Source organism: Meriones unguiculatus, chromosome 7 (genome assembly GCF_030254825.1).
Source record: "Meriones unguiculatus strain TT.TT164.6M chromosome 7, Bangor_MerUng_6.1, whole genome shotgun sequence".
Lineage (NCBI taxonomy): Eukaryota > Metazoa > Chordata > Mammalia > Rodentia > Muridae > Meriones > Meriones unguiculatus.
In genome coordinates this window covers 108,191,815-108,214,750 of record NC_083355.1, presented here as the reverse complement: position 1 = coordinate 108,214,750, position 22,936 = coordinate 108,191,815, and the positions used below count along the sequence as shown (strand labels likewise).

General features: G+C 38.9%; 1 protein-coding gene across 1 annotated transcript in view; it reads left to right on the top strand.

The window, feature by feature from the left end:
• Btbd7 (BTB domain containing 7) overlaps positions 1 to 22,936 on the top strand; it is a 90,360-nt gene that overhangs the window by 38,407 nt on the left and 29,017 nt on the right. Inside the window, exons 4-5 of the mRNA XM_021658662.2 lie at positions 20,562 to 20,770; positions 22,507 to 22,582. Of these exons, the coding sequence (XP_021514337.2) occupies positions 20,562 to 20,770; positions 22,507 to 22,582 (285 nt within the window). The remainder of the gene's footprint in view (positions 1 to 20,561; positions 20,771 to 22,506; positions 22,583 to 22,936) is intronic.

The window sequence follows — 22,936 nt, the reverse complement described above, 5'->3', positions numbered from 1 at the left end:
GAGTCTTATATGGGACATACCTTAGATTCATATTAGGTCCTCGATTCCTTCAACATCGCCTAACTGCATTTTTATTTCTATGAGGAGTGCAGTGTTTGGTCACTTGTAGAAGAATTTCATGTGTTAAAGCTTAAAGCTCAGGTCTGGAGCCAAATGGACTAGCTTTGAAATCCTCCTCTACAGCATCTTAATATGTTTGACCTTTAGTGAGTCATATAAAAAAAAATAAACAAAAACCCAGTAAGTAGATTCTGAGGATTGATTAAGGAAACCATATAGTTAATTGATCTGAACTGCGCCTGATATGTAGTAAGCATTCAATAACTGTCAGCTAACCTTTCTGATGAGTATATCCTTATTGCTACAGTCTTTTTCTTCTCTCCTTGTGCCCTAGCTAAGGCTAGCATTCTACTGCTGATCTTCAACCCTAGGTACACAGGCTTTTCTAAAAATAATTTTACTAATTAAGCCCAATACTAAGTATATGTCATGGGTTTTTAGACAGGTCCTGATTTTAAGACTTTTTAAAATAATTTTATCAGAATTTCAAGTTGGCTTCTATCTCTTAACCATTGTATTTATCAAACTGTTATGTATCAGTCTACTTGTCATTTTACAGTGAGTGTTCCAGGAGTTCTGCATACCAATGACTCCTCTACTCAGACATCTATTGTATATGATAAATCTGAATTTTTTTTTCCGTGTATCTCTCTTAGTTCTATCTATATACCATTTTAGAGAGAATTCAGTACTTTGTATTTTCATTTTATGTGTATGAGTGTTTTGCCTGTGTGTATGTATATGCATTGTGTGCATGCCTGGTGTCTAAGAAGGCCAGAAGAGGACACTGGATCCTCCAGAAATGGAGTAGCAGATGGTTGTGAGCTGGGAATTGAACCCAGATCCTCTGGAAGAGCAACCAATGCTCTTGTGATTTAAATAAGGATGCTCAGTGAAACTAGGACTGTTGGACATCTTGAAAGTAAAGTCATGATTTGCTTACTTTTCTTCTTAAGAACATAATCCCAGAACTTGGGAAATTGAGACAAGAATATTGAGTTTGGGAACATCCAGGACTATATAGTTAGATCTTGCCTCAGAAACAAACACACACAAAAATGACATTGGTAACTTACAGATAGTATGTTATAAGTATAGAGCACTTAGCCAATGTGTATAATAAGACCCTGTTTTCACTTCAACAGACTCAGAAAATTCTGAGTTCAAAAAATTAAAACAGGAACTCTTAAAGAGCAGAGCCAGGTGGTGGTAACACACGCCTTTAATCCAAGCACTTGGGAGCCAGAGGCAGGCTGATCTCTTGAGTTTAAGGCAAGCCTAGTCTACAAAGTGAGTTCCAGGACAGCCAGAGCTACACAGAGAAATTTTGTCTCAAAAAAAAAAAAAAAAAAAAAAAAATAACAGAAATGGAAAGTATACTAGGATTGAAAAGTATACTTGAAGAAATCTAGAAAGAAAAAAAGCAACAATACAGAAGAACTAGAGTGTAAATATCTACTGCTCCTGCATCCCCACTCAGGAAGCTACTGAAGATGTGACTCAACAGACGCCAAAGCAAACTAAAAATGGGATGGTGGAATCAGGAAATGGTGTTCACTGCAGGAGGAAAGCAAAGTGTGGCCTAGGTACCAGTCATGTTAGTGTTAAAGTTAGGGTTAGGGAAGGGAAAGAATGTGTCTGGTCTAGACTCGATCAGAACAGAAATCTTCCAAGAAGTCTAGAAGATCAGTTGCTTAATGTTTGAACAGAAAGTGGCAAATTACACTGAGATTTTTATGACTCATTTAGTGCTTTTGTGATGAATAAATTCAGACAATGAAGTAAATGTGTAAAGAAGTTAATATCCAAAAAAAAAAATTTAAATGACACAAAAGCAAATAAAATTCTAGTACAGAGCTTGACTCAGCGATAAGTAATATTTAGATACTTAAAAACATTAATTTAATAAAAATTAGAATGATTGGAAGTACACAGCACAAGGAAGAGTTAAAGAATTAATTGGGAGCAGGACTGGGTAATATAGGGGTTGGGTTTTTTTAGGGTAAACACTTTATTAGCACTCAGCTTTGAAATTACAAGCATATTAAACTTGATTACAAAACTGATTTTCATTACATCTATGTTTGTGCATGTGTGCGTAGGCGTTCACGTGCCACAGAAAGCATGTGGGTAGAGAGCCGGATGAGGAGCTGGTCCTCTCCTTTTCGCAAGTGGGTCCTCGGGACCAAATTCAGGTCAGTCAAGCCTGGTGGCAAGTGCCTTTACCCACCCCCATCTTGCCAGCCCCAAACATCAGTACCTGTTGGACCCGGGGGTACCTAGAAAAGGCCACAGGTCTTAAAAATAAGAATTCATCATTTTTGAAGATTTCTATTTTGTTCTTATGAATATGAAGGTTCTTTTTTTATTGTTTTTTTTGTTTTTTTTTTTTTTTTTTTTGCCTGTTTGTTTAAGACAGAACCTAATATGGTCGGGGCTCTTTTTATATTTATGAAGTAACTGAGGATAGCCTTGAACTTCTGATGCTGGGATTACAGCATGTGCCACCATGCCTGCTGAGAACAGGGAATGCATGTGCATAGCAGACAACAACCCTGCCAACCATATTCTTGACTTTGTCCATGAAGATTAGTAACAAATGAGATCATGCTTGTAATTTTGGTTTGCTTTGACTAATGTGGTCATGCTGACAACCTCTGAGTTTGATGGGTTCAGACACTAACAACTAGCTTGTGGTGATAAAGTTGTGTGTAAGTAATGCATACTAGTTCTTCTGACCCTTATGCCCAGGAATTTGGGCACGGTGGGAGAGAGGGGTATAATATGAGAACTGGTTTTACAGGTCTAGACCAGGAGGTGGTAGCCCAAGTAGGCAGACTGTGGAAGTTACTGAAGCATCAGTTTGTATCAGTTATGAGTCCATTCTTACTGAAACCAGGAAACCACTCGGAACTGTTTGTTGGCTTAGACAAAAAGTTTAAAGATTGTTGGGGGCAGGGACTTTAGTAGGTTCAAACTGCCCCAGATTCTGGAGTCCAGAGCAGTTAGTCAGAGAACAGAGGTTTCTGTTGTGTTTCAACCATTGTTTTCTGAACAGGCTGCTTTCCTGTATGGGTCACTGGAACTTTTCGGCTTCCTAGCACTAGACTTTTTTTAAATGTATGAGTGCGCTGCTGAATATACCCCTGCAGGACAGAAGAGGGTATTAGAACCACAGGAGCCACCATGTGGTTGCTGGGAATTGAACTCAGGATCTCTAGAAGAAGAGCCACTGCTCTTAACTGCTGAGCCATCTCACCAGCACAAAAGGTTGTTTGTTTGTTTGTTTGTTTCTGTTTCTGTTTTAGTTTTGTTTTTGTTTTTTTCAAGACAGGGTTTCTCTATATAGCCTTAGCTGTCCTGGACTTCTCTCTGTAGATTAGGCTGGCCTAGAACTCAGAGATACACGTGCCTCTCCCTCCCAAGGACGGGGATTAAACGTGTGAGCCACACTGCCAGTCTACACTAGAGTCTTAATAGAGGAGAGAGCCCACCTCCCAGAAGAAAAGGCTTCCTGAGACTTCTTTCTGTGCTTGGGTTTCAACATGTGACCTAGGCTTTTCAGGTTAGGAGCGCAGAAGCTATTTAGAGTGCTTTGGAAGCAGGGTGGAACAATGATGTCTACAGAAAAAAGAGAAAGGGTACTTCACCATTGTCCCACTGTCCTGCCACAGAACAGGAACCGTCATGGCCCAGGTTCCAGGACAGCTTATGGTAGAGTGCTCACTACAGACTTCTTTGGTCTTGCCTGTTTGCTGAGCCCAGGCACTAGTCCTCCCTCTCAGCAATGCTGTAGACTAACAAAAAGCCTTTTCAGATAAATCCCTTTTCTTCTTAAGGCACCTGGAATTGTTCTTTGGCTACTACTTAGGAAGTCTAATTGATAGCAGTGCCTATAGTAAAAACAAAAACAAGCATATGAATTTATAATTTCCAAATAGATTACTACATTGGAAGAAGCCAAAAAGAAGAACAAGTGTTTTACCACTGTGACACTTTGCAGCACCAGTGGCATATGCAGGGCAGTGGTTCTGAAAGTGCACTACAATTGCCTCTCCTTTTTTTGAAGAAAAGTCCACTTTTTAGAAGTGTTATATCTTTCTCGTGAACTTTAACAATCCACAGACCCACCACTGTCCTCAACATATGAATATTGTTGGTCTCAGAACAGAATCTACCAGAAGTAGTACAAATCTACATGTGTCTTTCAGTGTCAGACATTGCACTGCAAACTTTAAACTTCTTATCTGGATCAAAAATACATTGTCAACCTTTGAAAGATGAATTTTATATATAATCTTCATTTTAAAATGGATTTTATATTGTATTTGCCATATTTTTAGTCATTATAAATGTGATTACATTTTATTTTGTTAAAAATATTAACAAGCCAACAAAAAAACATTCATCTAATTTTTTTTCCCTTAGCAACTTGGCCAGCCCCCAAGAGTGTGTGTCCAGAAGCATGCAAAAAGGCAGACTCACTGTCCCCACTCACTCCTCCATTTCTCCTCTTTCCATTTCCATTGTCCTACATATTGACACTTTTCCTCTTGTCACAGCTTAGTGAAGCTGGTGGTTCATTTTACTTCTGTTTGTAATTGTTCCTTCTAAAGCAAATGAGTTTGACCGTAATTCTTAAAGAATGATGAACTAAGAAGACTGATTTCGGCAGATCAGCACAGTCAGTTAAACACGAAACATAAGAATTACTTTTAGTTTCATTAAGTGCCAGTTCAAGTGACTGAGATGGAGCATATCTAATCAAGGAGAGTTAGCATTTATAAACAGTTTTTAACTGCAAGTTTAAATAGAGTTCTGAAGTACAACATTTGCTTACATATCTTATTTTAAATACTTTTTAGTATAGACTACAGACTTTCCTATATCTCACTGCTCTTGCCTTTGTCCAGGGTACCTTTGCCTTTTATCACTAAATCTCCAAATATTGCTCTAACCTTTAAGAACAAACCTGATGGCCCAGAGGCCCCTGAAGAGACTGCTGCATCGACCAAGGACCATGCACCTAGAGGACTTAGACCCCTGCTTAGTATAACCCATAGACAGATCTGTCTCCATGTGGCTCCCTAGTAAGGGGAGCAGGGGCTGTCTCTGACATGAACTTAGGTTGCCTGCTCTTTGATCGCCTCCCTCTGGCAGGGAGACCTTGCCAGCCCACAGAGGAAGAAGATCCAGACAGTCCTGATGAGACTTGATAGGCTAGGGTCAGATAGTAGGGGAGAAGGACTCCCCCTTTCAGAGAACTAGGGGAGGGGAAGGAGGAGAATATGGAGAGAAGGGTCTACAATCTGGATATAAAGTGAATAAATTGTAAAAAAGTAAAAAAGAACAAACTCGATGCTTTTTGCCCTGTTTTATATTAGCCAGTCCAAGTTCAAAAGTATTTTTATTTTCACATTTGTTTTGTTAGGTATTTCCATTTTCTAACTTGGCTTTGAAAATATCTTGTACCTATCTCAGTTCTTCTTGTCACATAATATTATATGTTCCCTAAAGAGGGAATAAAAATAATTGATATTATTCAAATCACCCCAAGAACCTAACACCACTCTTATTAGATTCTTCACTATGTACTATTAATTATTTTTCTTAAATTTGCATTAGTGTGTGTGTGTGTGTGTGTGTGTGTGTGTGTGTTTATGTACCTACACATGTATGTTACATATGCCTGGTGACCACAGAGATCAGAAGAAGATGTTGGGTTCCCTGAAACTGGAGACACAGGTGATTTTAAGCTTGCTGGGAAGCAAACCCAGGTCTTCTGGAAGAGCAGCAGCACATACTCTTAAGCACTGAGGCATCATTACAGCCTCTAAATTATTCTGAATATCTAATGAGAGTTAAGTAATCTTTTTTCCTTTGGATTTTTTTTATTAAAAAATTATGTTTATGGGTATTTTGCTTTGATGTGTTTGTGCACCACATGCATGGTATGTCCACAGAGGCCAAGTAGGGGGGGATAGAATCCACTGGAACTGGACTGTTGTTTTTAACTATCTCAGTCGTTCGGTTTTACCAGGAAGACCCAGGAGCCAGATGCTAGGGTGAAAGACTGCTAGTTTAGAGAGGCAGAGATCTGGGTGGTGGTTGTACATGCCTTTAACCCCAGCACTCAAGAGGCAGAGGCAGGTGGATCTCTGAGGTTGAAGCCAGCCTGGTCTACAGAGTGAGTTCCAGGACAACCAAAATTAGAGAAACCCTGTCTCTAAAAACAAAAGCAGAGAGGCAGAGAAAGCACCCAGCTGACCCTCCTTCTCAGCTGATGCCCCAAAAGAAGCAATGCTCTTTCCCCATGCTGTCTCAAAAAACCCTCAAACTGAGTGTTCCTCTCTTCCTGTGCATCTATTCATCCTCCTTACTTACTTTTACTCTCTATGGTTTCTTTTCTATGTTCACTCTCTGATAACTGGTTGCTTGCTCCAACTCTTGATCCATGGTTGACTTTATTTAATCCTGTTTACAATGTTCAAGCAGAAAGCTCGTGGGTTAAAAGTGTGCTAAGGCTGAGCCACACCATAGTTAGAACCAAATTTTTCCAGTAAACAATACAATCACTGTCTGACCAAATATCCTGCAACAGATTGTGAACTGCCATATGGGTTCTCAGAATTGAACTCAGGTCTTCTGGAAGAACAGCTGAGTCATCTCTCCAGCCTTGGCATAATCTTTTCTTAGGAAAACAGCTGAGTAGTGGGCTTAAGGCATATGCTGTTACAGCTCATTGATGAGTGCTTGCTTGTCATGCCCAAAGCTCTGAAGTTGTAAACAAAATGAAAACACTTAACCCCAGTGTTGAAGGTAAAAAGAGAAGTATTGTTTAGAAAAGTGGATTCATATATAATCTAAACAGTGAGGCAGTTGTCTAACTCATCAGTTTAAGCAACATATCAAATTGATGGGTCATCTGTTCACTTGATAGCCCAAGGACAGAAAGTAGAATATCCTTGAAGTCAGTCAGTGCTATTCATTATCTGAACCCAAAAATTTAATCCAGGAGCAAACTTTGAGATAGGGCCCCAGTGGCCTGGAATTCTATTTAGACCAAACTATCTTTGAACTGAGGGATCTGCCAGCTTCTGCCTCCTAAGTGCTAGAATTAAAGGTGTGTGCCACATGTGGGACTCCTAAGAGTAGTTTTAACCTATTTAGCTAATTTATAATGTAGATCAAAGAACTAACTATATTTCTAAAATTCAGCAATAAATTTACAGTAATGACAGTTGTAATCAGGTATTTGCTAAATGCCTCTGTAACTTGGAAATTATATTCTAAATTTTCTTGTTTTATTTATTAAGGAAAATAAAATTATAAGCAGTTGCCAATATTTGTTTTTTTCTATTGAAAATGGAATATATTTATTTCCCTTATATACTTAAAAGATAGTAATGAGTATTATGACTTATTGTAAGACATTTTTAATATAAGTATGTAACACTTTGCAGCCCTGATTATTTCTAAAATATGTACAATCTATTTGTAACAGAGGCTGTTGAATATCTGTATTATTTAAACTTATATGGCATTTAATCAGAAGTCCTTTTTCAATAATTAAATAAAACCTTCCCTCTACATACAATAATGAAGTTCTGAAGATTGTTGGAGGGAGGTTAAATAGCAATATAGTAGGTAACGTGGCATCTCATTTGCCTTGAATTGTTGAGAGATCTGTTCACTATACTTTTTTGCATATAACCAATTATATTTCAAAGTAAAACATAAAAATTTAAAAACTTCAGTTAACTGGAACTTTTGGTGCTAGTCATAAAATAAAGAGTGCAAACTATTTTCAAATCTCAAGTTACTATTTAATGACAAAATTGTCCAAGGGGAAGAGAATGTTTGGATGTCAAAGTGTACCTAGCTTCATTACAGCACTGGATATAAGTTGTTTCAGTTGATCTTCACAATCCTGTTAAGCTTGTGCAGGTTCAGTAATAAGTAAATATTATCTGGTACAGTGTTTTGTAAATGTGAACTTTGAACTTAGACCTGGATTCTAATCCTAACTCTGTCACACATTAACTAAAAATTCATCCAAGTTCCTCAACCTCAGATCGTTCTCCCCTCTTCATAGAAACATAGGTACCAGGTTTAGCTAATAGTAGATAGGGCTTTACAATTTTAAAACTGATTTATGTTGAGGGTGTATTTCCAGTACTCAGAAAGCTAATCTCTGTGAGTTCAACACCACCATTGTCTATGTAGAGAATTTCAAGCCAACTAAGGCTACAGAAGTCTCAGAGATAGAAAGAAGAAAGGAAGAAAGGAAACAGACTATTTAATATGAGTAAAATAGAGGACTGAGGAGAGTACCTAAATGACCAGGGTGGGGATGACAGAAGAGAAGATCTGCATCGTACGATAGATAGCTTTTCAAAATAAGAATCAAGGTGCAAAGTTTCTTTAAACCAAGGTCTGCTCTCATCCAGAGTGTGACTCTGACCAAATGTACTCATCAACTTCAGATGTTAAAAAGGACTAGAATACATTGCTTCAAAATTAAGTTACACTAAAACTAAGTTACTCTGGAGAGATGTTGTATGGACAGCTTCATGGCTTTCTTGGCAGATCTTTACGTAAGTCCGTGTTTCACATGTGTTCTTACCCTGTGTTGGAAGTAGCATCACTCTACACCTCTAGCTCTGCTGTCTTTCTCATACATACTAATAAACCTTGAGAAATTTTTATGTCAGTACATTTTTTAAAGATCTATTTGCATATATGAGTTTTATGTCTATACGGACACTTGCATGCCAGAAGGAAGGATTAGATCCCATTAGAGATGGTTGTGAGCCATCAGTCATATGGTTGCTAGGATTTGAACTCCAGACCTCTAGAAGAATAGCCAATACTCTTAACCACTGAGCCATCTATTTCTCCAGACCATATTATTTATTTTTAATAAATTTTCAAGTTACTTTCTAAAAATACAGAAAATAAATGCACTATTGGTTAGATTCAAATAACACAAGTAATACCAAAGATATTTAAGAACTTGTAGTCTTTCTCCATAGTGATAACTACCACTAACAAAAATACTGTTTGCAGATGTCTCCAACTGTATTTATAGATCTGCTAAAACATTCAGTGATGATAAGTTGGCCAGAAAAATGGCTTCAAACATTTTTCTAGTATAGATTGGCATGGTTCTAGTCTCACTAAATGTCTCCATGAAGATGTCTTTGATATATTAAGATTTTAAGGGCTGAAGAGATAGCTCAGTTGGTAAATTGTTGTTGCAAGCATTACAACCTGAGTTTGATTCCAGAATCCACATAAAAAGCTGGTATGCATTTGCAATCCCAGCACTGGAGAGGGAGAACCACGCAGATCCCAGAGTCTCATTAGCCAGCCAGCCAAGCTCCAGGTCAGTGAAAGACCCTGTCTCAAAAACAAGGTAGAAGGACCTAAGAACCACTACCCCAAATTGTCCTCTATTCTTTGCATGTATGTGTTTATAAAGCATTTTTATATACTCATGCTTAGTGTTTATTTGTGTGTGCTGTTTTACATATTAGTGTTTGAAGGTAAAATATCTGCACATCTAAAACTAGTACCAAAAAAAAAAAAAACAGAAATATATTTACAGACTTAAATATCTTTGTTATCAAAGGAGTCTGCTATCAAACATACTCCTCTTTAACTATAATAATTAAATAAGCATTTTCTATTGATTTGGTCAATAAAATTAGGCTTACACTGTCAGTGTTTCTTCCTAATGAAGCTTGCATGAAAAAATAATGCTGATGTTTAAAACCTGTGTTTGGCTAGAATTCCGGGGAATATATGGATCTTATTTTCTAAATATATTGTCATTTAATCTTATATCTTGCTATAATAGGTTCAGAAAATGCCCTAAGTTGAACTGTGTAATAACAAGTTTATTATTCTCTACTCACATTAATTTAAAACTAGGTAAGTAGGGTCAGAGAGATGGCTCAGGAGGTAAAGGCACCTTCTGCCAAGCCCAGTGACCTGAGTTCAACCCCTGGGACCTACATGGTAGAAGGAGATAATGCCTTCAAGCTATCCCCTGACCTCTGCACATATGCTCAGATGAATACACACAAACCCACCATGTTGTAGTAGGACTAGGCACATCTACTTTTGTGTCTAGGCAAGGCAGCCCAGTTAGGGGGCAGAAATTGAAAGGTGGGCCACAGAGTCAGTTACCACTCCTGCTCCAGCTTTTAGGAGTCCCAACATGAAGACCAAGTTGCACAACTTTTACATATGGACCAAGTTGCACAACTTTTACATATGTGCAAAGGGCCTATGACTGTCGCATGTATGCTCTCTGTTGAGTGGCTTACTCTCTGTGGGCCCCTACTGGGGATATGTTTTCTTGTGGTGTCCTTGAACTGGAATTCTACAAGCTCCGCCTAATGTTTGGCTGTGGTCTCTGCATCTATTTCCACAAGTTGCTAGGCGAAGCCTCTCAGATTATGGTTATGCTAGTCACCTGTCTCAGAGTACAGCAGAATATCATTAGTAATGTCAGAGTGGGTGCTCTCTCATGGCATGGGTCTCAAACTGGGCCAGTCATTGGTTGGCAGTTCCTCGATTTCTGTTCCCTCTTTACCCCTGCACATCTTGTTGATAAGAGATTTTGTAGGTCCAAGGTTTTGTGGCTGGGTTTGTATCCCAGTCCTTCCTTTGGAAGTCTTTTCTGGTTACAGGAGATGGCCATTGCAGGCTCCATATGTTCCATTGCTAGTCTTATCTCATAGAATCATATGGAGTTTGCATTGTCCTCGGCCACTTCTACGTATTTGTTTGTTTGTTTGTGTTTTGAAACAAAGTTTCTCTGTGTAGCCTTGGCTGTCCTGGACTCACTTTTTAGACTAGGCTGTCCTTCTAACTTACGGAGATCCATCTGCCTCTGCTTCCCTGAGTGCTCTGGTTACAGGCATATGCCACTGCACCTGGTGGTTTATTTTATGTGGATAGTTTGCCAGCATTTGTCTGTGCCCCATCTGTGTGCAGTGCCCAAGGAGACCAGAAGAGAGTATTGGGTACCCTGGAACTGAAGTTAAAGATGGTTGTGAACCAAATGGATGCTGAGAATCAAACCTGGATGCATGGTCAGGAAAACCAACCCTGTCTCAATATTTGTAGATTTTTTTTCCTTTTCTAATACAATGAAAATACTAATGACAGTGTGAGATAGAAGTGAACAAAGTACAGGTATCACTTTGTCACCCATGGTAGATGGGTATCTTTTAATTTTATATACATGAATGTAAGCCTGTCCACTTCTCAGATACTGAGTGGTCGATTTGTTTTTAACGTGTTAATAAATCTGTGACAGAAAAGTTATCACTACTTTTGTTCTCTTTATAGAAATCTCTGACTAGCTCTTGTGAGACTCCCTTTTCCTTCTTCTTAGTCCTCACTAATCTTGTGCTTGGTTTTGGATTAGAATATATCAGAGCAGGAACACTTACAAGAAAGTTTGACATAAGAATAGCCACTGTTTATTTCATATTTACCATAAATTACTCAATGTAGGAAGCACTAGGTGTGTAGTATCTAAGCCTAAAGAGCAGGCTCATGCACAAGATGGCATTAAGCACATTTTTCAGATCAGCAGGCAAAATTTCAGATGTATAGCTAAAGGCAGTTGGAGATGGGTCTTTTGTCAGTTCAAGTCTTATTGGTATGTCCTATGTTTTTTTTCTTCAGAAAGTGGCTGCTCATAGAACTATTAAACAAAACTGATGTCCTCAAGAATGCCTTTCCCCATGAATTCTATTCTATTCTCACTTGGTAATGTGAGCATTTAAAATGCCTTGTTAGGCCAAGTATGGTGGGATACACCTTTATTCTTAGCACTTGGGGAGGCAAAGCAGGTGGCTCTCTGAGTTTGAGGACAGTCTTTTCTATAGCAAGTTCCAGGCCAGCCTGGATAGTAAAATAAGTATCTTGTATAGTAAGACCCTGTCTCAAAATAAATACTTTTAAGTGCCATTTTAGAGAATAGTGGTTTATAAAATAAACATAAAGAGGTATCAGTCTGTATTCATGGAAGTATAGGGAGTTCCTATGAGTGTGCTTGAAGCTTAGAGCTTAAAAGTCTTCTTCTTAGTCAATGTGCTTAGCATATTCCTTTACTATGTTACTAAATGAAGCTCCCTTAAGTTTTCAGCTTTCCCATTGTGGTGGGTTAAATAAGAATGGCCGCATTGGCTCATATATTTTAATGTTTAGTTACCAGAGTGTGACACTATTTGAAAAGAGTAAGAGGATTGGGAAATGTGGTCTTACTGGAGTAAGTATGTCACTGGGTGAAGGTTTTGAGGTTTCAAAAGTTCATGCCAAGGCCAGCGTCTCTCTCTCTGCCTATGGATCAGAATGTAGAACTCTTAGCTACTTCTGCAGCACCATGTCTGCCTGCATCCTGCCATGCTTCCCACCATGATAAAAATGGACTGAACTCTGAAACTGTAAGCAAACCCACAATTAAATGCTTTCTGTTATAAGAATTGCGTTGGCCATGGTGTCTCTTCATACCAATAGAACAGTGACTTAGACACCACCTTTGCTTTTTCCTCCACACAGGTTGACACAAGTTTACTTCCTGTCAGAAGGGAAGAACATTCTCAGGATAAAAACATTCTCATTTCCTTAGTAATATTTGCCTGTGCTTCATGGTCAGTGATGTATTTTGCTTAGCAGTGAGGGAACAAATAAACTCCTGGCAGTTTTCATATCCTAGTGGTGTTAATATTTTCAGTAGCAAAGACATTCACATGGAACAAAATTCCAAACTGCACATCGCTGCACTTTTATCTGTGTTCTCCAGTCACTGTTCTATAGAGGCAGCCACTGTTACATTCCTTCCCATAGGCAAATCCCCAGAGTCTCAGGAGATACTCTTTAAAATACACTAAAAGACAACTGGGGATACTTAAGCTAGATCTCTGATAATACTTGCTTTTGTTGTTCATCTATTGCAAGAAAACTTGGAAGATTTCTAAGAGGAACAAAAACAGATGCACTTTCATGTAGCTGAATATCTTACTCTGTTTGTTTTTGTTTTGTTTTTTTGAGACAGGGTTTCTCTGTGTTGCCTTGGCTGTCCTGGACTCACTTTGTAAACCAGGCCGGTCTTAAACTCATAGAGATCTCCCTGCCTCTGCCTCCCCAAATACTGGGATTACAGGCATGTGCTACTGCACCTAGCTAACATGTTACTTTTTAAGAGAGCTTCCTGCATATGGCCCTGGGTTCAGTCCCTAGAAATGAAACAAACAAAACAAAACCTATGCTTTTATATTATGTCTCTTTGCCCAACAGAAGCAACCAGATGCTGACTGTTAGCTACAAAAGTACAAGAATTAAAACCCAGAAACACACAGCCAGGTGGTAGTGGTGCACATTTTTAATACCAGCACTCAGGAGGCAGAGGCAGGAAGATCTCAAGGCCAGCCCGGTCTGGTCTACACAGTTGAGTTCTAGGACAGTCGGGGCTATACAGAAAAACTTTATCACAGGGGAGGGGGGGCAAAAAACACCGCCCCCCAAAACCCCAGAAACACTCATCTATTAACTTAGATATATTTTGAGAAGAAAAAGTGCTGAAGTAGATCAAAGGAATGGAGGTACTAAGGGCAGAATAAATTATGAGGCTCATCCAGGCTGACAGTGTGTTTGCTCAGAAACTTAGCAGGACAAGTTGGCACTATGTAGGTGCACTTAGTAGTCCCCATATTTTGGTGTTGGCACTTATTTAATCCTTTCTTAAATGTGGTTGTGACCTATATGACCTAGGCATAGATGATGGAATATCGTTCTTTGAGGACTCCATCTTAATAACATACATTTCCACACTTCCCTTTGCTAAATTTGAAGAAGTAAGCTGCTATGACCTGGCTAGAGAATCATGTAGCAAGAATTGAGTGTGATCCTCAGCCAATAGCCAGCAAGAAGTTGGGCCCACAGACATGCAGCCACAAGAAATTCTTCCAGCATTCTTGAATGAGGTTAGAGGCAGATGATTCCCACTAAGTTTTCTGACATAATTAAGCCCCAGCTAACACCCTTCTTTCGTGTTTAATGAAGTCCTGGCAAGAGATCCAGATCATTATGCCCAGACCCACAGCCCACAGACATATGAGAAGATAAATATGTGCTGATTTAACACAGTGATTTATGGTAGTTTGTTATAAAGCAATAGAAAACTAATGCATTGTTTAACCATTTGATTTTTTTAAGTCAAAACTGCTTAACGCTGACAATTTCTTACGCTTTGGTACTTATGAGGGGATTGAAATTTGATGAAACATGTAAGTACTTTTTTGATTTGTAAAGCAAATTTGATCTCTTATTAGGAGAATGGGTTGAATCTATATAAAGCACCATAACACTGGTGGATTATGGGCAACTAGAATTAGGTGTGTCCTGAGTGCCTTTTTTTTTTTTCAACAAGCCATTTTTTGAAGGTGTGTGTTCTTGTGCTTCTGAAAACTAGCCATACACACACACACACACACACACACACACACACATATTCTTTTCTATTCCTGGAATACAGTTTCTTCCTGTTCTCCAAAAAAGGTGTACTTTCAATGTTGCCTCAAATGGGAAAGTCATTCCTTGCTATTCTCACTCTCTTCCTCATTGAGAATTCAGAATCCCAACTGTGGACCATAAGGTCTTTTGTATACTCCTTACATAGCATTGCCACATACAGTTGAGATCACTTACTTCTGTGTCTATTTCTTCTAGAAAAGTGCTAATCTATTGAGATTAAGAGCTACAGTGTTGATGGCATTATGTCTGGTGTAGAGTTTGGCACATATCTTAACAAGTAAATCTTTTAAAATGAAAGTCTAGAAAGGTAACCTAGAATCCAGGGCCAAATGATTCATTCATTTGACTAAAATCCAAGTGATGAACAAAATTCTAATTGTTTATTGGTGTTATGAGACAGGGTGTCACATGGTAGCCCAGGCTAGCTTTGAACTTGAACTCAACAATAGTTTTTCTGTGGAATTAATTCTCTCCTTCTACCTTTGTGTGTCTTCTGGGAATTGAACTGAAATGGGCTGTTGTGGCAAGTATTTTTACTGAACCATCTCATGAGCCCCTTAAATTTTTGTGTTTACTATGTCCTGATCTGTTTCCTTCGTAAAGTGGGTCCTAGGATGAAGACTTGCTTGTAGATAGTTTATTCTGGGAAGTTCCTTCAGGCGGTAGGAATGTGTGATTACAAAAGGTTAAGTAGAATGAGAGAGCCAATGTAATTACATAGGGCCATTGTAATTACATGTTCTAAGGTGATCACTGCTTTGGCCAACTGGACCCAATACAGCTGGAGCCCTCTGAGGAACGGTAAGGAAGGAAAACCATTCAGAGTTGTCCACAGGGAAGAAAGGGTCCATTTTTTGCACCACCATTCCTGTTAGAAAAGTGATGTTGTGGTTTGCATATGTATAGGCAACTTTCAGATTTCTGGAGGTGGCTACTCCAGGATATCATTATTTCTACAGCAGAGAGCAAAATGTACAAAGTTATGGCTGGAGCAAGGTCTGGAAGACTGTAATCGAAGGCAGAGAGGATGTGAATAGGCACAAGGTTACTAAATTCAGTTTCTGTGATGCTTATCAGTTTGTGTGATTGGATAAACTCAATTCAGCATAGTCAGTCTGGTGACATGGCCTCTACAAAAGATTTGGTTTAGGAAAGATGATAGAATTAGCCAGGGTCCAGCTGCCAAAACTGGTTGGGAGCTCTGACTCCTTTTTATTATCAAAACTAAGCTGTACGTTGTTGTAGGGAAGTTGAGGAAGCAAAGTACTAAATGCAATAGTAACAAGGACTGGATGGGTTGTGGACCTGAGAAGCCAAGCTCACAGCTGCTGAAGTACAGCTGTAAAGAGAAACTTGGGAAGAATAGCTATCCATGGAACCCCTGCCATGCATTCAGTGGTGGCCATGGAGCCAGTGATGGCCAACAGAATTGCAAGGGGGGAGAGGTGCTCTTTAAGCAGGGAAGAAATAAGCGCAGAAATAAGCGCAGGCCAATACTCACAGGCATGTTTCACCCACCTTTCCTTGCACCCTGCTGTGGTGACTTTTAGAGAGCATTGACCCCTACTTCTGTCTGCTTCCAAGCTCTATGTTTCTAACTTAGGGCAATACTGGGTTGGAGACTGAGGGAAATAGTTCAAGGTTACTCTAATTGAAACACCAAAAATCAGTGCGGCTCTTCCCTCACCTGTTCTAGAGTTGTTTTCTTCTTTGCCAACAGTTCAGCAGGTCTAGAGAAGGAACCGAGTGGGTAACCCACACCCGGTGTCTGAGCTCTTTCTCTTTAGTTATCATTGCTAGGTCTTTGTTATCATGCCAGCGAAATGCCAGAAGGTATCTAGTGAGTCCTTTGGTCTCCACACGAGCTGTCTGCTGATCTCACACACTGTAGACCTGCCAGTGTACTTGGACAATTCTTGCATTGCATTTGTAACCTTAACCTTAAAAGTTTAAGGTGATGATATCATCTTTGTCTTTTCCTCTGCCAACATCCTGCTTTAATAGAATTGTTTCCCCCCTGCTTCATTCCCAGACACATCTGTGATAGCCTTTCCTGTCCATTGGTTCTCAACTGACTTCTACTCCAGTCCCTAAATTTAAACTCTTTCCTGACAGGAAGTCCCCACTGCCCTTTAGATCTGTCCTCAGCTTGGCTTACCATGAAATCTTCTCAGAACTTTTCCATGATTTGCACCCTTCCTCAGTCTCTGTTTGTGCCTTCAGATGTCATCTAACAAGCAGATCTCATTGTGTCATTTAGTGGTGCTTAGAAGGATTTTTTTCTTTGAAATTTTATACATGTATGCAATGAAAGATGATCATATATGCCCTCCTCATTTATTCCCCTCTAACTCCTCCCATATCCCTCCCAATAAATCACCCTTCCAGTTTCGTGTCTTTATCTATCTATCTGTCTGTCTGTTTGTCTATTTATTTTTTAAACAAGCAACTAAGTTCAGTCAGTGCAGCCCCTTGGAGGGGGGGCAGGGCTGGGGTTGAGCCACCTATAGAGGGAGTTCTTGATCTGCCAGTAGAAGAATAAAGACACAGAGATTTATTAATTTTTATTATAGCTTAGGCCTTAGCTTGGGCTACCTCCCGGCTAATTAACCTGACTGTTCTAATCCACGACCCACCACATGGCTGCCGGTTACCTCTCTGTCTCATTCAGTCCTGGTACCTGTTCCTTTCCATGTCACACTGGCATATCTCCTGCCTGATTCTTTTCTCAGAGACCCTCTCTCAGCCCAGATGTTCCACCTCTTATCTCCAGCCTAGCTATTGCCATCAGCTCTTTATTCAGATAATCAAAAGGTAAGGAAAGAAGAATGTTTACAAAGTATGATGCCAGCGATGATCCATAAGAACAGCAATACCGAAGAGGACAATACTCGGCTCTCTGTTGGTTTGGCAATCAACAATTGAATATACAAAGATAACCTTTGTGCGGTGTACAGAAGGATTACCCTAACAGCCACCCATGGAGCACAGGAACCTATCAGTGAACACAGCCTCTAGAAGTGCAATTCTCCCTCAAGGATGTGAATTTAAAGTTTAGATTAAGTGAATGAATTATAGGTTTGCTCTGTTACTATTTTCTAAAAACGGAGCAGCGTAGATATCTCCTGACCTTGGTTTCTGTTCATTGTAAACATTCTTTGTACTCTGTTTCTAACTTGCTAAACAGAGAAGAGAGAAATTATAGTTGTAATAATTTTTTCAATTGAGCCAGGATGCCTGCCTCCCCCCACCCCCCCGGTTTAACATCCAGCTGTTGATGGGTCTGTCCTTAGAGCAATAGCAGTCAGTTCTTTTTTTCCCCTTGATAAAGACCCCCTGGGCATGTACCGACATGTCTTAGATATCTGTTCAGATTTCTCTTATGTAAGTTGTATAACGAGTTTGCTGAGAGCTTTTACGCTGTGACAAGTGTTAAACTCTGCTGCTCTGTTACCACCTCTTAGCATTCTGTGGTTTGATCTAGTGCCCATCTAAAATATGGGGTTCAGAGCAGCACAAGAGAGCAATACACCATTAGGCTCTGTTGAGAACTGAAACCCAGGAGTGCTGTAGTTTTATAACAACCATGCCACATTTCTTTCTCAGACAGTTAAAATACTCAAATACTGTAATGGAAGTTTTGGTTTCTTTAAAAACTCAGTTATGTTCTGTGAATATGTTTTTGTTTTAATCCCAAGTTTGGGATTTTAGTTTGGGTTGTAGTTGGTCCACAGCTGATAAATGTCTTGTGTGGGGTGTGGTCTTTGACAGCTGGCAATGGCCTGCCTCATATGACATGGAGAAGAGTGTGGTCTAGGGCCCTGAGAATATAAAATATGAGAGCCCAGAAAGAAAAAGGGTAGCATACAGTGGTGGCATGTGGCGAGTAGCAGTTTGGAGAGACACTTTGTGGTACAGTGGCTTGGAGGAGAGAGGCAGAGGAGCTGCTTGCTGCTTTTACTGTTGACAGAGAATTGATACAGCCCTAAAAGAACCCTAAACAGCTGGGAGAAGTAAAGGGGTCTAACCCCTCTCCCCACTAACCATCTCACTTACCTAGGGATAGAGGGTTGGAAGGGAGAGGCTTTAAGGAACTCCAAATAAAATAGAGTTTAAAAAAGAGTGCTACAAGATACTGCTCTCTATTAAGCTATATTTCACCTGTCATCCACTGTGCAGCTGAGTTTCATCATCCTAAGAGTAGAAATTCATCATTTTTTCTAGCTTTATTTAACTTGATTTTGACTGATCTTTATAGCCAGCTGTGACTGTACTGTGCAGTGTCTTGGTAACTGTGCTTTTCAGATTCAATCATCTGGAGGTTTTGAGCATAGTTGTCATGTCTTCATCCAAGTTGTGATCCACATGGCAAACACAGGCTCACTCCTATTCCCTTTACTTCACTCTAGTTGGTGCTGTTTTAAGTTCTATTCTGTTTTGTACCTCATATCTGTAAGCATTTCACTTGTATATCCAACACATTTTAGTGCCTATCATATGCAAAAGGTGCTATAAAGATACATTGAAGACAGCATCCCTGTTTGTGGTACTAGAATCATGAAATATTTTATTTGGGGTTTTGTTGTTGTTTTTGGTTTGAGGGTTGTTTGTTTGTTCTTGTTTTGGTTCTTTTTGTTTGTTTGTTTGTTTTTGTTTATTTGGTTTGGTTTCTTCTCTCTATAGCCTTTGCTGTCCTGGAACTTTCTTTGTAGCCCAGGCCGGCCTCTAACTCACAGAGATCCGCCTGCCTGTGCTTCCTGAGTGCTGGGGTTATAGGCATGTGCTACAGTGCCCTGCTGAAATATTTTGTTAAATGTTTTGTAGAAATCATGTGACAGTTATTTATGACGTATCCCCTCATCTGATAGTGTATCAGGGGAAAGAAAAAAAAAGAATAAGAGGTACGTAGGTGTTATATGGCCATCAGTGATCTTGTATTACTGGAGTATGAGATGAGATTCGCTCTCTGTCACTTTGAACTTTCAACTCTGGAAGTCTCTAGGCTTTATTAATATCTTTGATCTGTATCTTGTAAAAGCTCTAAGAACAGTACAGTCTGGGTAGCCTTATTTTTTTTTATTTATTTATTTTTTTTTTTTTGTTATTGTCGGTGATGTGAAAGTGCCTCAGTTTTTAAAAAAGTTTTTCATGTTGTCAGGACTGCTTATTTTAAGCAGTGAAGATTTTTTGTCTAATTTTAGTCATACCCCTTTCGCAATTTTTGTCACTTATAAATGGAAAGAGGGTGAGACAGGGTCTGTGGTTGCCCCTCTTCTCCCCTTCCCCCCCCCCCATCCCAGGCTGGTCTGAAACTCACAATGTAGACCAAGCTGGCCTCAAACTCACAGAAATTCTTATGTTTGGGCCACCCAAGTACTGAAATTAAAGGTGTGTGCCACCATGCCTGGCAATGTATCTTTATTTTTTTTTAAGGAGAATAATTAACTATTCTCAGATTTTCTTACTTTTTGATTTGCCAAAAGTAAACTCAAAAGAATATCAAATGTGTTTTACCTGTTTTCTGAGGGCTTAAATCATCTCCTTGGATCTTGGTGCTGTCAGTCAAGTGTCATGCATGTCCTTTTTCTGTCATGTATACCTTTTCCACATCTGTCTTCTCAGTCTACTCTTCTTCCCCTTGATCCAGTGGTTCCATTGCACTGTCTTACTCAGATTATTGGATTTGTGCATAGACACATGTTTTCTTCAGTAGCTAGGATTCTCTGCCTTTTCCTGTAGATATCTGTCTTTGTAGGGCATCAGATTTCCAATGGAAGTTTTATTTGTCGTTGTTCTATCTCACAAAGTCTTGATGAGTTCCATGAGATTTTAGCTCCTTGGATTTGTTTTTACTGCTGCTACTTTTTAACTCTATGTAATCCAACACATTGATGTTCAATAAGTAATATTTCCAATTAACCTTGAGTATTTGCTTTCTCTTTTAGGCTGTGAGGATATCATTGCTGAGAGCATCTCATTAGATACCTTAATTGCCATCCTCAAGTGGAGCTCGCATCCATATGGCTCTAAGTGGGTGCACAGGCAAGCTTTGCATTTCCTTTGTGAGGAATTATCCCAGGTCATGACTTCGGATGTTTTTTATGAACTCAGCAAAGACCATCTGCTTACTGCTATCCAGTCTGACTACCTACAGGTAATTATTTATACATTTCTCAAGTCCATTGTCATTCCTGTGTAAGCAAAGAAATTCATGTGTACACTGTTAAATTTATAGGGCAGGGCAGGGCAGGGAGAGACAGACTCTGCTTAACAAATGCCTAATCTATATATGTATACTTAAAGCCTTCTGGCATTTTGGGCCTTCATGTACACTGCTATCGTGATCCAACATGAACAAGCCCAGGACTTAACTAGCTATACTACAGACAGGACAGGCCAGGTCAGCAATTCAGTCTGAAAGTGATTGTCTTGCTTTCCACTGATACTCATTTACTGTAATAATTTCTTTTGGTAGAATATCAGATACTTAGATTATAGAGCATAGGTTAAGCAACACAAAGGAAGAGTGAAATTTCATTTTTGATCTGTTCAACTCATCATAAAAACTCAGAGTGTGTTGGGTCGTGGTGGCACACACCTTTTATCCCAACACTTGGGAGGCATAGGCAGGTGGATCTCTGGGTTCAAGGCCAGCCTGGTCTACAGAGTGAGTTCCAGGAAAGCCAACGTGACACAGTGAAACCTGTCTGAAACAACAAAAAACAAGTTCAGAGTATCTGTGTTCTGCTAAAGCATAATTGTCTTTTCAACTGTTTATTTTTAATCAGAATAATTTTCAGTTATTTGTTGTGTCTTTGGCTTACATGTCCATTTAGTTTATAATTTAATAACAGATTTTAAATACTGCAAAAAATGCTGTAAGGTAAATGTTTTAATCCTTAATTGTTTTACATTGGGTTAATTTTATGCTAAAAACTGTACAACAGCTTTTAATGCTGTGAAGCAATAAATCCTTTGAGCCATTTGTGTTTGTATATGTACCAGATAAACTATAAAATGGTATCACCATAGTTAGAAAAATACTAAATTAAACAACAACAAAAAACATTGTCTACTGTGCTTCTCCTTCAACATTGGTTTGCTTGCTGAAACACTTGGTCTTCATTTGTAGGAGAATCTTTTTCCATTAACTTTGTCTCACTGTCATGGAATTAGAATTTGCCAGTGCTCTTAGGTTGTCTTGAGCTTTGCACTCCTTGATAACAAATAAAGCATCTTGAGCAGCCTATGTGTGCTGTAAGACTTTAAATAAAATACAAAAAGATGATAGGCATATTGCTATCTCACTGACTGTCCTGCAAGGATCATTCCTCAATCCACAAAAACCTCGTAGAGATTGTAGCCTATGGGCTGGAGAGATGGCTCAGCCTTTAAAGGCTAGGCTCACAACCAAAAATATAAGAGATTGTAGCCTGCCTGGACAATTTGTCATTCTTGTTTTACCCATCACCAGAGAAGATAATGTTTATCTCTGTCTTGTCCCAAAAAAGACTAGCTAAAAATTTGTCATTCTTGTTTTTCTCATCACTAGAGAAAATAATGTTTATCTCCATCTTGTTCCAAAAACGATGAGCTGCATAGAATCTCTATAATAGGATAAAATAAATTTAAAAGTAGGAATTATACACTGTAAAGAAAAAAAGGTGTAGTAATAAAAACATTAGCTGTAATAAATATTGAGATTATTGGATAAAAGAACGCCATCTGGAACTTCCCTGTTGATAGACGATGGAATTAACTCTAAAATTCACACATTGATATAAAGAAATAAATGTGTTGTGTTTATAGGTACATGATGACTTAGGAAAAGTCATTAGTGAAACTAAACATTTTTCTAATTTTAATAAAATAAATATTTTTTTATTATAGGCAAGTGAACAGGATATCCTTAAGTATCTGATTAAGTGGGGTGAGCATCAGCTGATGAAGAGAATAGCAGACAGAGGTAAGTTTAGAACGTAAGCTTGTGCCAGTCAGCACCTATAAGGTTTCAGTGATCGCAGCAGCTTGCTGCCCTCGCATCAGTCTTGGACACACTGTGGACTGGAGGAAGTAGAGGTTTTTACCAAGAGCAAAGTACTTTAATGGAGTTAAGGGAAAGTTGACAAATTAATGTTTCAATTAAAAAATTATTTTCCTGTGATAAAAGATTGCTTTTATTACATTTTGTGATAGTATGTTAAGTGATTCATAGAATGCTAGAATAAAAAATGCCATGTAGTGATTAAGATATCAGAGAATGAAACGTTGAAGATGTTCTGGAATTAATGTTGATGGATATACAATGTGAACATACTTT